The 15,370-nt window shown below is 46.7% G+C and overlaps 1 protein-coding gene across 1 annotated transcript; it reads right to left on the bottom strand.

Moving 5' to 3' along the window:
* Positions 1–10,516: 10,516 nt before the first annotated feature.
* LOC121570226 (proline-rich protein 29-like) lies at positions 10,517–14,538 on the bottom strand. Its single transcript, XM_045209352.1, has 6 exons — positions 14,346–14,538; positions 13,853–13,943; positions 12,969–13,096; positions 11,753–11,946; positions 11,565–11,635; positions 10,517–11,035 (listed from the first exon to the last, which is right to left on the bottom strand). The coding sequence occupies exons 1-6, from the start codon at positions 14,424–14,426 to the stop codon at positions 11,013–11,015; spliced, it is 588 nt and encodes a 195-aa protein (XP_045065287.1). The 5' UTR covers positions 14,427–14,538; the 3' UTR covers positions 10,517–11,012.
* Between the last annotated feature and the right edge of the window lie 832 nt (positions 14,539–15,370).

Raw genomic sequence — 15,370 nt, 5'->3', positions numbered from 1 at the left:
CGCAAAGAAAACAGGAGCTGCCTCCACTATTCTAGCACCATTTCAACTTCAACATCATCTAATCACCTATGCTTAGTCTAATACAGTGACAACTAAAAGATACCAAAAACGATTTAGTCCAATCAGCATAAGCTACATATGATGTGGCTGTCCATGGCACTGATTTCTGTGTGTGCCTGCAAGTAGAACAAAACATGTTGACTCACCCTTCTTGTAGAGAAATGCCAATGCCATCCTCGTCTTTCATGTTGCCTAAACGGTTTGACTCTGTCATACAGTACACACTTTAGTTTTTGTTGTCCTAGGCTACCTGTTATGTATGGTACGACGTGCTGTACGTCGTACTGTACGTTGTTATGGTTTACGACAGTGTGCTGCGTTACGGATGAATGGGTTGTCAGAATGCGTGGCACATGTCATTAAACGACAGAGTGATGTTCAATGTGAAACTGTGCAGATGTCCGTTCTTCTACAACTAGGCTAGATATAACATTGGCGACGAAGATGGCTGAATTCAGTTTACCACCGCCAGCACCATTCCTCGCCGTGCCTGGCGAACCTCCAGTCTCGTGGAATAACTGGCTTGATAGTTTTAACACTTATCTAGAAGCTATGGACTTTTCTACAATCTCCGACAAGCGGAGGACAGCACTGCTCCGTCACTGCCTTGGTACAGAGGGACAGAGGATTTTCAGAGCGCTTGGATCGGCTCCTACATTCACTGCTGCAGTCAGCCTCTTACGGAACCACTTCGCCGGGAAAGAGCGAGTGCTCCTCCGACGCTTTACCGGCTACGGAAGAGACACCAACGGCCGGGTGAGTCCATTCAAAGCTACGTGGCTAATCTGAGGGATTTGGCTAGCTCTTGTAACTACGGGACACTTCAGGACGAGATCATCAGGGATCAGTTGATAGAGGGGACGTTATGTGAAAAGACAAGGGAGAAACTGCTTTTGGAATCGGATAATTTACAACTAGATGGAGCTATTAAAATAGCACTCCAGGTTGAAGCGGCGTTGGAATGCTCTTCTATGCTAACAGACAGCTCTGCAGCATACACTCGGCCCCCAGCCATGCTCACACAGCAGCTTCAGCCCGAGCAGGCGCACTACAACGATCACGCGCTGCGCACGCCCTCCCGCGTCGATAACTGCATGGACACAGACACCGACATGCCCGTGCAGCAGGCACACAGACAAACAAACAGAACTAGCTGTGGCAACTGTGGGGCTAGCTCTCACAATTCAAGGGCTTCAAACTGCCCAGCCCGTGGGAAAATATGCAAGAACTGTTCAAAATACAATCACTTTGCGAAAGTGTGTCGTTCTGCCCCTGCTACTAGCTCCACCCAGAACAGGCCCTTCGTTTCATCTCACTCTCAACATGAACACACGGAAATCCGAACCGTCTCCACCAACCATGTGTCATTCAGGACATGCACTGTGCAGCTGGGTGAGGTGGGTTTGCCTTTGCTGCTGGATACTGGCGCTGCGGTGTCGTTGCTCAACCTTGCCACTTACTACAAGTTTTTCAGTCACCTACCACTCCAACAGCCCTCCACTGCCCTGTGTGGGTACGGTAGATCTAAGATAGACATTGTAGGCACCCTCCAGGTCCCAGTACACTACGGCACCAAACATCTGCCATCATTCACATTTCATGTTGCAAAGCGGGGTGCCAACCTCCTGGGCCTCGACCTCTTCACAGGCTTGGGATTCACACTGAGAGATGACAGTGGGTCAGCTATCTACCAGGTTACCTGCACATGGCAACAGAACTGTCCGACTCTGTTTGATGGACTGGGCTGCCTCACAGCCTTTACTCACAGGCCCCTAGTGAATCCGGAAGTGACCCCAGTCATGCAGCCCCTGCGGCGCATTCCCTTTGCACTGCGTGATGACGTCACAAAAGATCTCCAGTCACAGTTGGATGCAGGCATCATTGAGCCAGTCAACGCTGCCCCTGGATTTCAAACTTGGTCATTGCAACCAAAAAGTCCGGTGGAATCCGGACCTGTGTGGATCTCCGTGCTGTGAACAAGGCCGTTGTCCCGGATAAGTACCCCTTGCCTACAGCTGAGGAGCTGACCGCACAATTCCATGGCTCCACGATCTTCACGAAGCTTGACCTTCGTCAGGGTTATCTTCAGGTACCCCTCCATGCAGCTAGCAGAGACCTCACGGCCTTTGTCACACATGCTGGCGTGTTCAGATATACACGCATGCCTTTTGGACTTAGCTCCGCCCCCCAGCTGCTTCCAGAAGGTGATGAGCACCATCCTCGCTGGAATACCTGGGGTGGCGGTCTATCTGGATGACATCGTGGTCCACGGCCCTGACCTCCACATCCATGATTATCGACTCCACAGAGTATTCAGTGCTCTACTGCGGAACAACCTGACCCTGAACGGTGGAAAGTGCACCTTTGCAGCTCCAGCCGTCGAGTTTGTGGGCTTCCGCCTGTCGGCCAAAGGCATTGCCCCACTCATGTCGAACATTGAAGCCGTCCACCGGATCCCGGAACCGACCTCAGCCTCTCAGGTGGCCTCATTCTTGGGCATGACAGCTTACTACCTCCGGTTTCTGCCCCACTACTCTCAGACCACAGCGCCCCCTTCGCCAGCTCCTCAAGAAGAATGAGCCATGGGCCTGGACGGCAGCCTGCTCAGACGCGGTCCGCTCACTGAAGAGCCAGCTCACCACAGCCCCAGTCTTGGCTCACTTTGACCCCGTCTGCCACACCATTGTCACATGTGACGCCTCAGCTGGAGCACTAGGAGCTGTCCTCTCACAGCTGCAGAATGGCATTGAGAGGCCCGTCGCCTTCGCCTCAAGGGCCCTGAGCCCCACAGAACAACGGTACTCTGTGGGCGAACGAGAAGCACTGGCCTGTGTCTGGGCGTGCGAAAGGTGGCACCTCTACCTATATGGCCGTCTGTTCACACTCCGAACCGACCACCAGTCCCTCACAACGCTACTGTCAGCATCAGGAACTGGCCACAAGCCACTTCGGCTGCACAGATGGGCCGACCGCCTCAGACAGTATGACTATCAGCTGAAGTTCACTCCGGGGAGGGATAACGTGGTGGCAGACCTCCTCTCACGCTCCTTTGACGCTCCTACTCCGACCGTCTTGCCAGACGACAACGAAACAGAGCTTGTACAAATGCTCTACGCTCCTCTTCAGTCAGTCGTCTCACTGGAGGAGCTGAAGCAAGCATCGGAACAGGATCCCACACTGTCTACCCTGCGCACCTACATACGCACTGGATGGCCAGCACATGTGCCGGAAGAGCTGGCGACTTTCGCCAGAGTGAAGCATGAACTTTCTTGCTGGGAAGAAGTCTGTGTCTCTCGAGGGTTTTGCACTGTGGTCCCGAGTGGCCTGCGTGCGCGTGTTCTATCCAATGGCGCACGAGGGTCACTTGGGCATAGTCAAGGTCAAACAGCGATGTCGAGACCTTGTGTGGTGGCCAGGCATCGACCACGACATTGAAGCCCTGGTCAGGGATTGTGCTGCATGCCTCCTCAGTGGGAAAACAGGACAGTCCGCCCCACCCCCCTGCAGCCTCTCGCATGGCCGTCCCACCCCTGGGAGCACATCCAACTGGACATCTGTGGCGAGATCCATGGACACGCAGTCCCCTCACCATCAGCGCTTCCTGGTGGTGGTGTATGACCTCCACTCTAAGTGGCCAGAAGTGGTTCCTGTCGGAACTGTCACAGCACAGGCCATCGTGGACATCCTAGACAGCCTGTTCACAAGGTGGGGCCTACCCCTCACCCTTACCACGGACAATGGGCCCCAGCTAACCTCTGCCGAGTTCTCCTCATATCTCAGCAACAAGGGAATCAAACACATCCGCACGGCCTACTACAACCCACAAGCTAACGGAGGGGGTGGAACGCTTCAACCAAACGCTGAAGAACGGCATCAGAGCGCACCTGGTCCAGGGGTGCACGTTCCAAACTGCTTTGAATCAAACGCTAATGCACTACAGAGCAAGCAAACACACAACAACACAGGTCTCCCCGGCATCCCTCATGCTAGGTCGTGAGATGGAACTGCCACTGGACAGACTCAGAACACAGAGAGTAGCAGAACCGGCGACTAGGCGCACCCAAGAACAGCAGGCAGTGACCAGGCACCAAAGAGCAATGAAACAGCGTTTTGACAAGGCACACAGGGTGAAGAAGTCGATCATTCAAGTGTCAGACTGGGTCCGAGCCCGACGGCCTCAGCGGTGCAACAAAATGGCCTCATTCTGGTCGGACCCCTTGCAGGTCAGTCGACAACTGGGGCCCGCCACATTCATGATGAGCAATGGATCACGCTGGCACGCCAGCCGCCTCAGAAAAGTCCCTGCCCCTCAAGGAACACGAAGGCACACAAAACAGACATGCAGGCCAGAGACGCCACCGGATGGACCTCCTCCACCACTACCACCTGAGCCCCAGCCTCTGTGGGTTCCCCAAGGGCCAGAGCCACAGGCGGTGGCGGTGGAAGAAAGGCCTATGCGGGCACGAACTTCGCCCTGCTTATCTGGGGGACTACTTAACCTCTTTTCATTCTTAGGCTCCGTTAGGTGTCTTAGTCAACCTCCAGGTTAATGGACTGAACTGGCTAGTTTGGAGAGTCCATCCGTTTAAGGGGTTAATGTTTATTTCTTACAGGTATCACTCTAGGTTCTTGCCCTATGGACATTTTATATATGGTACCAGTCCCTGGTTTTGGAAAGGGGGGGGAAATGTTATGTATGGTACGACGTGCTGTACGTCGTACTGTACGTTGTTATGGTTTACGACAGTGTGCTGCGTTACGGATGAATGGGTTGTCAGAACGCGTGGCACATGTCATTAAACGACAGAGTGATGTTCAATGTGAAACTGTGCAGATGTCCGTTCTTCTACAACTAGGCTAGATATAACACTACCTGTCTAAAATGCTTGCTTGCTAGCCTAACTTCCTTTTATGGGCTATGATGCACCAGGCCAGCTAGTTAACATTAGCATACTACATCTAGCTACATGTTGAACTTCCATCCTCTCAGGCAAGGGGCACAATTTATGAATTTATGGTTGGATCAGAATCGCCGTTATAATCACTGGCCAGTACGGAGAATTAAGAAAAACACAAGTCCAAATCCCTATCTCCATCCATGGCTAATTTAGGAAAGGGCCTATTTTAGCTAGCTAGCTAACCACCGGAGGACAACGACATAATGAGATGCAACAATTCAAGTTAATTTTCCTGTCTACTGATGTTTGTCTTCTGATGTGATGTGATTGGTGTGAAGCCAAATCCAAACTGGCTTCCCTTGACACTTTTTTATTTGTGAGCCAGGACAATCTTCGTCTTGTTCTTCTTTGGTATTACGGCGTTCACACTGTGTGGTAGTGTGTGTTCAATCACATTACATTTGTGATACAAAAATAAAAAGGAAGGGGGAATTGTTTTTCAAAAATGCACCACCAACCAACCATACACCTATATTCATTTGAAGTCGGAGGTTTACATACACCTTAGCCAAATACATTTAAAATCAGTTTTTCACAATTCCTGACATTTAATCCTAGTAAAAATTCCCTGTCTTAGGTCAGTTAGGATCACCACTTTATTTTAAGAATGTGAAATGTCAGAATAATAGTAGAGAGAATTATTTATTTCAGCTTTTATTTCTTTCATCTCATTCCCAGTGGGTCAGAAGTTTACATACACTCAATTAGTATTTGGTTGCATTGCCTTTAAATTGTTTAACTTGGGTCAAACGTTTCGGGTAGCCTTCCACAAGCTTCCCACAATAAGTTGGGTGAATTTTGGCCTATTCCTCCTGACAGAGCTGGTGTAACTGAGTCAGGTTTGTAGGCCTCCTTGCTCGCACACACTTTTTCAGTTCTGCCCACACATTTTCTATAGGATTGAGGGCTTTGTGATGGCCACTACAATACCTTGACTTTGTTGTCCTTAAGCCATTTTGCCACAACTTTGGAAGTATGCTTGGGGTCATTGTCCATTTGGAAGACCCATTTGCGACCAAGCTTTAACTTCCTGACTGATGTCTTGAGATGTTGCTTCAATATATCCACATAATTGTCCTTCCTCATGATGTCATCTATTTTGTGAAGTGCACCAGTCCCTCCTGCAGCAAAGCACCCCCATAGCATGATGCTGCCACCCCCGTGCCTCACGGTTGGGATGGTGTTCTTCGGCTTGCAAGCAACCCCCTTTTTCCTCCAAACATAACGATGGTCATTATGGCCAAACAGTTCTATTTTTGTTTCATCAGACCAGAGGAAATTTCTCCAAAAAGTACGATCTTTGTCCCCATGTGCAGTTGCAAACCGTAGTCTGGCTTTTTTATGGCGGTTTTGGAGCTGTGGCTTCTTCCTTGCTGAGCGGCCTTTCAGGTTTTGTCAATATAGGACTCGTTTTACTGTGGTTATAGATACTTTTGTACCTGTTTCCTCCAGCATCTTCACAAGGTCCTTTGCTGTTGTTCTGGGATTGATTTGCACTTTTCGCACCAAAATACGTTCATCTCTAGGAGACAGAACGCGTCTCCTTCCTGAGCGGTATGACGGCTGCATGGTCCCATGGTGTTTATACTTGCGTACTATTGTTTGTACAGATGAATGTGGTACCTTCAGGCATTTGGAAATTGCTCCCAATGATGAACCAGACTTGTGGAAGTCTACCTTTTTTTTCTGAGGTCTTGGCTGATTTCTTTTGATTTTCCCATGATGTCAAGCAATTGACTCAAATGAAGTCAATTAGCCTATCAGAAGCTTCTAAAGCCATGACACAATTTTCTGGAATTTTCCAAGCTGTTTAAAGGCACAGTCAACTTAGTGTATGTAAACTTCTGATCCACTGGAATTGTGATACAGTGAATTATAAGTGAAATAATCTGTCTGTAAACAATTGTTGGAAAATCTACTTGTGTCATGCACAAAGTAGATGTCCTAACCGACTTGCCAAAACTCTAGTTTGTTGAGTGGTTGAAAAACGAGTTTTAATGACTCCAACCTAAGTGTATGTAAACTTCCAACTTCAACTGTACCACAAAACCTCAGAACATCTTATAAATCCTCTGCAGTAGAATCTCATCCACCCACGTACTTCTCTGCAGCTGCCACCTACACTCATTAAAAAACCCACTGCCCCATTCCACTACTTTGACCCTATCTGCTCCTGCACCATGCCAACGGCCTGAGAGGACGGGACACCACCACTCAACACACCCTGTAACTCTCGTTTCCCCAAATATTTCTCTGCAGCTGCCACCACAACATCTATTTTCTGTGATTTACATTCCATTTCTGTGGTACAGTTGATAACCATAGCTATGAACGCTAAGAAGCCAAACTTACTGAAGCATATACCACTCGTTGGTCTATTCCTCTGTGCTGGCGCAAATATACTACTCATTGACAAATCCTCCCCTACTTTCTTCACTGCCTCAGCATACGACACCTTCTGCACTACTCTGACACTAGCCACCTCAACCTCCCTCTCTCGCACCAAACACTTCTGATTCCCAGCAATATGGGCACCCCTACAGTTGACACGCACAACTTTATCCAACGAAACTACACAACCCTCTATCCCATGCCCTCCTGCACACTTCCCACATCTTGGAATCTCCCTCCTAAAACTGCTGCGACATGACCATAAACGTTGCACCTGAAACAGTGCAGTGGATTCGGCACAAAAGCTCTAACAGGATAACTGATATATCCTAACATGACTTTGTCTGGTAGAGACTGACTCAAAACTCAGAAGGACTGACAATGACTCCTCTGTTTCACCACGCTACCCACTAGGTCTACGTCGCACCAAACGGCAAGCCTCACCAACACCAGGAATCTTCAACTTCAATTGCTCCACCTCAACACTTAACGCTACCCCAGAAATCCCTCTTTTCAATACTGCCCTGTTCCTAAGAGCAAAGCAAGAAACAGATCTTGACCCAAGTTGCATGGTCAGAAGAAACACAAACAAATATCACAAGTCCACAGGTTACCTTCACTGATTTAACTGCACCTAACTCCTTCCTCACCCACCCTGAAACCACAAATGGATCTGCCAAAAAGCAAGGGTCCACTTTCTCCAAAAATGTCACTCCTACTGGACCAAATTCTTCTTTATCCATTAATGCCAGGCTTGGGTTCCGAGCTCTTCACCACACCTTCCACCTCACTTAACTCGCCCTCATTCACTTCCATTTCACCTCTAGATCTCAGTCTGGTGCACGGCTCACTCTGTTTGCACTTGACACCAATCTTCATCGACACTCCATCTCCATTTTTATCACCATCTTTCTCAAATTCAAATCCAACCTCTGCTTTCCTCATTGTCTTCGACCTCTTCTTCCTCTTTTTCCCCTCCATTCCTCCTCAGAAATCTATCTTTCTGTCTCCCTGTTCCAAAATTCCTGTTCTTGGTCCATGATTCCTCCTACAACGGTTTACAAAAGTTTGCTAGTTTTATCAAAGTTGCCTCTGGACCATAGATGGGATACACGTACTGAGACAGAGGGGTGCTGTTTCGTTCGCTCGGATGCTTTCTCCAATGAGATATGTTCAGCCTCTTGCGAATTGAAGGAAATTTATGAAATAAAGAGAGATAAATAATTTGTTATGTTTATTTTGTATTGTTTGATTTTTGGGGGAAGCCTGGCTTCCCTTGGCATCCATGAATACACGCCACTGCTACTCACTAACACATGACTGTACACACTCACCCACGCACGGCACACATGCACCCACACATGTATGCATGCACACACAGGGGCGTCATGCTCATAGGGGGCACAGGGGCATGTGCCCCCTCAGATTAGTCCATTTTTTTTATTTATATATATATATATTTTGTTGTTGTTGTTGTTTCTCTGTAATACTACTAGCCACCTAGCAATTTTATGAAGTTCGCTTTAGCTAACCCAGATAGATTCCTAATCTCCCAACCTCATAACTAGTTACCAAAAAGGCAATTCATGCTATCAATCAAGTTAGAGTAGCTAACTTGTCTAACTATCTTAGCTGGCATGCCTGCTGGCAAGGTTGGTAGACTTTAGAAAAGGAAGCAATTACGAAATGTACTGAATAATATTCCTTTCAATCTTTTACTCAGATTTTAGCAGAGAAGCATATTTAGTTTCTTAAAATAAATAACCACCAGACAGCTCAAGGAGTATGCTTAGATATGCAGAAAAATAAACACCCCTTCAAATGAGTGGATTCGGCTATTTCAGCCACACCGACAGGTGTATAAAATCAAGCACACAGCCATGCAATCTCCATAGACAAACATTTGCAGAAGAATGGCCTTACTGAAGAGCTCAGTGACTTTCAACGTGGCACCGTCATATGATGCCACCTTTCCAACAAGTCAGTTCGTCAAATTTCTTCCCTGCTAGAGCTGCCCTAGTCAACTGTAAGTGCTGTTATTGTGATTTGGAAACGTCTAGGAGCAACAACGGCTCAGCTGCGAAGTGGTAGGCCACACAAGCTCACAGAATGGGACCGCCGAGTGCTGAAGCACGTAGCGCATAAAAATCGTCTGTCCTTAGTTGCAACACTCACTACTGAGTTCCAAACTGCCTCTGGAAGCAACGTCAACACAATAACTGTTCGTCGGGAGCTTCATGAAATGGGTTTCCATGGCCGAGCATCCGCACAAAAGCCTAAGATCACCATGTGCAATGCCAAGCGTCGGCTGGAGTAGTGTAAAGCTCGCTGCCATTGACTCTGGATAAGTGGAAACATCAACATCAGTGCCCGACCTCACTAATGCTCGTGGCAGAATGGAAGCAAGTCCCACAGCAATGTTCCAACTTCTAGTGGAAAGCCTTCCCAGAAGAGTGGAGGCTATTATAGCAGCAAAGGGGGGACCAACTTCATATTAATGCCCATGATTTTGGAATGAGATGTTCAAAGAGAATGCTTTTGGTCATGTAGTGTATATATGAACTCAATGAAATAACAAGTGACATACTGATAGACATGCTGGTAGACATGGATATAAACTAGCAGGTTGACGTTTATTGTGATGAATCTTGCCCTGGAGGCAGAACTGAGCAATTTCGCTTGATTGGCCAGTTGCAAAGTCAAAATTGGCTTTATCGTAAAAATGTATGAAAACAAAAATGAGCTTTTTGGTTTTAAGGTTAGGGTTAGGCATTAGGGTTAGCAGTGTGGTTACTGTTAGGGTTAAGGTTAGGTTTAAAATCAGATTTTATGACTTTGTGATTGTGCTAGTTAGTGACCTCTCTGCAGAGCTGCCTCCAGGTCAAGATTCATGACAATAAATGTCAACCTGCTATAAACTAACTCACAAGCTCAAAGAAAAGCACCCTCTGACTTTGTCATGACAAAGATGCTGCTGCTCCCTGCTGGGTATTTTGTGTAATGCATGTAGAAAGAAGGCCAAAAACGGCTATAATTTATTATATTTAGCAGGCACTTTTATCCAAAGCCACTTACAGTAATACATTTTATGTATGGGTGGTGTCAGGATTCGAACCCACTACCCTAGCATTAGACGTGCAATGCTCTACCAACTGAGCTACAGTACAAGTCTGGAAGGGAGCTAAAATAATGGAACAATACTGAACAATGATGAACTTGGCATTTTCTTTACTTAAAATAAAGGAACAACAATCTAAAAAGACCCACATTAAATTTTGTAAAAAAAACTGAAATATGCTGAGCATTATACGATTTCTGCAAGCTACATAAACATGATATTATGAATAACTATTCATAATAGTTTTTCGGGGGGCCAGTATGAAAAATAAAACAATTATGTATGCACTCACTAACTGTAAGTCGCTCTGGATAAGAGCATCTGCTAAAATGACTAAAATATAAATGTAAATGTAAAGAACAAAACTGCAGTGCCTCTGAAATGTATTTCTGTTTACTATGACAAGTTTAGAATGATTCTATCTCATAATAATAAGGCTAATGATGAATGGATGCTGTAGATTTCTCCTCTTGTTGTCACTGTCTTCATTCCGTAGCATCATAGTACTCTACACATTCAAGAGACAAAGAGAGACTTGGAAACCATCTGATGAACACATTCTTCACAAGTGTTTAGTATAATCAGCCTCATTATAACCCACAGTATCGCAATCACCATCACTGTCAGCACCCTCATCAGCATCATTGTGATCATCCTTATTGTAGTCAGCACCAACACCTCCAACCAGCATCACAGAACTCTCATATTATCTAACAGAGGGTGCTAGTGGGATCCATAGAATTAGCAATTAGTAGTAGTAGTAATTTAATAAGATCTCTACGGTTATATCCTACATATTAGAAGAGTGTTACACAGCCCCTTACATGATCAATAAGGGCTTTGAGACTTCCCATCCCCCAGCTCAATGTTCTGTATGTACAATACGACAGATTATTGAGTCATTCTATTTCTATGGTAACTCCCTCCCTATGTTTTATCTGGTGTTCTGCTATGGACACCCATGTGTTAACGTTAGTACCGCGATATGTGTTATACAGATATACAGCAGAGATGTACAGAGTGTTCCAGTAGTGTACCTGTTGCTGGAGGTATGTCAGCCCCCACAGTCCTGGTAGCGCTGGGTGGGGGAGGAGGTGGGACTGCCCTCCTGGATGATATCACACATATGTATCATTGTTATCTCTGGCACACATTGTGTCACAACATCAGACTATATAAGTGTGGGTACAGTAGGTATTATGAATGGGGTTGTGTTGTGAATCACCTGATGGTGTCTCTGTGTGGGGAGGGTGCTAGCTCCAGGGGTTCAGCGGTGTTGTGGTGGACCAGGCTAGGGTGAGGCTGGGGTGGAGGCACCCAGGTTGGGTAGGGCAGGTAGGCCGGGGCAGGCTGGTAGTGATGGTGGTACACCTCTGGATCCTCCTCCTGCTGCTGCAGTATCACTGAGGACCAGCTGGCCTGGAGGGGAGGATAAAAACAGCCCATTCAGACACAGTAGTGCACTATATAGTGAATAGGGTGCCATTTGGGGTGCATCCTCACTCTCCACTGCAATGGGTTGGACGGCCAACTGCTTATGGAGCCTCAACACAACCACTAGACTGACTAGGAACAGAGTGACCCAAAACAGACTCCAAAAGTAACGTTTAGGTGCATTAGCTAATGTGAGGAGCCACTCTGACCTCGGTCTGTTTACTTTTCCAGAATGTCATATCAGATTGAGAATATCTTTACCTACTGAAACACATGTTTTCAGATTAATAATGTAAGATGTGTGTGCTGCACACGGACAGGCTGGATGAATAGTTGGCACATGTGACTAACAGTAAATGTACCTCAGGAGTATAGGGAGGATGGAACTGGGAATAGCCAAATGACTGTACCTCAGGGGTAGGAGGAGGATGGAACTGGGAATAGCCAAATGACTGTACCTCAGGGGTAGGAGGAGGATAGGACTGGGAATAGCCAAATGACTGTACCTCAGGGGTAGGAGGAGGATGGGACTGGGAATAGCCAAATGACTGTACCTCAGGGGTAGGAGGAGGATAGGACTGGGAATAGCCAAATGACTGTACCTCAGGGGTAGGAGGAGGATGGGACTGGGAATAGCCAAATGACTGTACCTCAGGGGTAGGAGGAGGATGGGACTGGGAATAGCCAAATGACTGTACCTCAGGGGTAGGAGGAGGATGGGACTGGGAATAGCCAAATGACTGTACCTCAGGGGTAGGAGGAGGATGGGACTGGGAATAGCCAAATGACTGTACCTCAGAGGTAGGAGGAGGTATAGCCGGGGGAAGTAGGGGTGCTGAGGGTGCTGCTGCACCCCCTGATAAATCGAAATTAAAAATAAAAAATATATATTTTTAAATGTTCCCCCACAAAAGTATTGAACTAGGCCTTTATTACTCCTGTTATTGAGCAGAGAAAAACACTAGTCAGCCACTCCCATGGGGCTGGGAATGGCCAAATGACAGTACCTCAGGGGTAGACAGAGGGTGGAGCTGGGGCTGGGAATAGCCAAATGAGCTGAGGGCTGACATGGTCATGTTGTTCATGATGACTTGATGCATCTGGGCATTCTGGATCATCATCAGCTCCACCAGGTCTGGAGAATAACAGAGAGCAACGTTATATATACACACACACACACATATTTACACCTCCGTGGAAGCTAACTTCTTCTGTATGTCTGTTGTGTTGTCCTTTATCTTTTAGGTGACAATCAACCCTTTTCAACCCGCATGGTGTCCAATCATGAGTTATAAATCAAATCTGCCATCCTAAATGTTCTATCCTCTCCCTTCCTCAATTTCTGTCTGACATCATTCCAGCAATATGAAAATACAGATTTTGCCCACTGGCTGCTTGTCAGGGTACTCTGGCGACAACCTGATGCAACATTTAGCAAAACGACACTATATTGTACAACTCTGTCAAAATGAGAAGAATCCTACCTACTCATTGAATTATATCAGAAATAATGCCAATGCTGATATGAACCTCAATATAAGTGAGTTGAAAGTAAGAGGAGCAGAAAGTCAGTCAGAGCAAACTATCACTGCCCTGGCCTCAGCAACCAACAGACAGACAATGATGAGGCTAGAGGTGGAGAAGGAGCGCTATAAAGAGCAAGACTGCAATTATAGATGGTTGAGCTCTGGCCCTTTGGTCCAATTGGCACCTGCAGTGACATTCACAGTTTCACAGACACAGACATACACACACAGAGAACGAGTGAGGTGAGAAAATATACTGTATAATATTGCACGCATATGTTGGAGACAGAAAGACATCTCAGAGAAACAGAGAGACGTGGGCTCTGTCTGAAAAGTTATCTTGACAGCCTGCCTACCATACGCACCCTGCTTGACGTGTCCTGGCCGGATGGAGGGAGTGGGAAATGACACGGCAGCATGGAGCTGCTGTAGGATGGTGGTGGGCTGCTGGGAAGCCTGGGAAGGAGACATGGGACTGTAATGAGGATCTCTGCCTGGAGGCATATAGCCAGGGAGAATATCTATCTCCCATATCTAATACTGCCATGGATGAACTACTGTTGAGAGGCAGGCAATATCAGCCCACTCACTCAACATAGTTAACAATAGCTATGCCTGATACAACATCCAATTAAAACTATAAAGTAGTGAGCCTCAAGCTATTAAGACAATACTCAAATCACAGCTGTTGTAGGCTAAAGATCCTCCCTTGATGATGCTGCATATGAAGTCAATGGCATATAGAGAGGCAGCTTTATCTGTAAATTAGTGTGGGTGTTAAATATCACATAGAATTACACAAGTAAACAGGTCAACTGTATTTTCTGCTATAAAAAAATCCCTGTTGGCCACACTTACAGGCTGTTGAATTATTTGCACATTCTGTGCGTCCTGGTTCCACTGCTGAAACTGTGGGTAAGTATCATCTGTCCATGCCATTGAATTTCATATGTCGGTAGAAAATAGAGCTGTAAACAGTAACTGAAGATAAACCTTGTTTTGATCCAACCCAGGCTTGGAGTAGACACGCACCAGTTGGGTTGCCAAGGCGTCAAAGCGCAAACAAGAAGTGCGAGAAATTTGCACAGGTTGTTGCGCACATAGAGGCTGGTACGTCACTCACTGTAATGATTATGCTGCTATGGGATATTTAAACTAGGACTAATTAGTCGCTCTCTCACACACATTTATTTTCTTACCATTTAGGCCTATATGATGTAGTCGAGTTCTAACAGTTTATAAAAGAGCAAATGAGGTGGTCACACTTGAATTGATTTTGACAGCTGTGGCACAATGGTAGCCTTCTTCCATGCAGCTAAGTGAGTGAATCCATAAAAGTAGCCTATAATTGTGATTTCCCGCCCCTAGACAATGCGCCTGGCAAGTCCATATGGTCACAATGTTGACGAAAGGGGCAGGGAACAGGTGGGCCGCCGCCACGTAGGTCTCTCTCTAAATTAAGAGGGCAAAGTTATGGACAGCTGGGATAGGCCTGGGCCAGCTCTCTTTCACTTCATAGACCACTAATTACAGCTTCCATTTAACGAGTTTCTCTCTGACTCCCACTATCTCCGTTCTCCTCCTCAGTGTCTCTCTCTCTCCTTTCCTTCTCCTATATTCTGTCACAGTCTCTCACGCGGCTCCATCCGCCCACACCGCAGCATTTCAAACGGTGTAATTAATCAATGTGGGCGCCATCTCGGAATGATTCCCTCTATTTTTAAAAATCCCTGTCACCAGGGCCATTTCTAGTATTTTTGGGGCCCTAAGCGAGATTTGGTTGTGGGGTCCCACCACTCCTGGACAAAACATTTTAGTGCCCCCCACCCCCTCTTGGCAGAGGGAGAAAAAATAATCGCTGCTTTAAAGTGAATGTCCTGCAA

This window comes from Coregonus clupeaformis, chromosome 30 (genome assembly GCF_020615455.1).
Source record: "Coregonus clupeaformis isolate EN_2021a chromosome 30, ASM2061545v1, whole genome shotgun sequence".
NCBI classification, from domain to species: domain Eukaryota; kingdom Metazoa; phylum Chordata; class Actinopteri; order Salmoniformes; family Salmonidae; genus Coregonus; species Coregonus clupeaformis.
This window is presented reverse-complemented; position numbering and strand designations above follow the sequence as displayed.

Excerpts from the sequence above, each read along its gene's own strand:
- LOC121570226 (XM_045209352.1), bottom strand. The coding sequence starts at position 14,426 with ATGGCATGGACAGATGATACTTACCCACAGTTTCAGCAGTGGAACCAG. Across the intron at positions 13,944-14,345 it reads TGCAAATAATTCAACAGCCT|GCTTCCCAGCAGCCCACCAC; the intron begins GTAAGTGTGGCC and ends TCTCCTTCCCAG. Across the intron at positions 11,947-12,968 it reads ACCCTCTGTCTACCCCTGAG|GCCAGCTGGTCCTCAGTGAT; the intron begins GTACTGTCATTT and ends CCTCCCCTCCAG.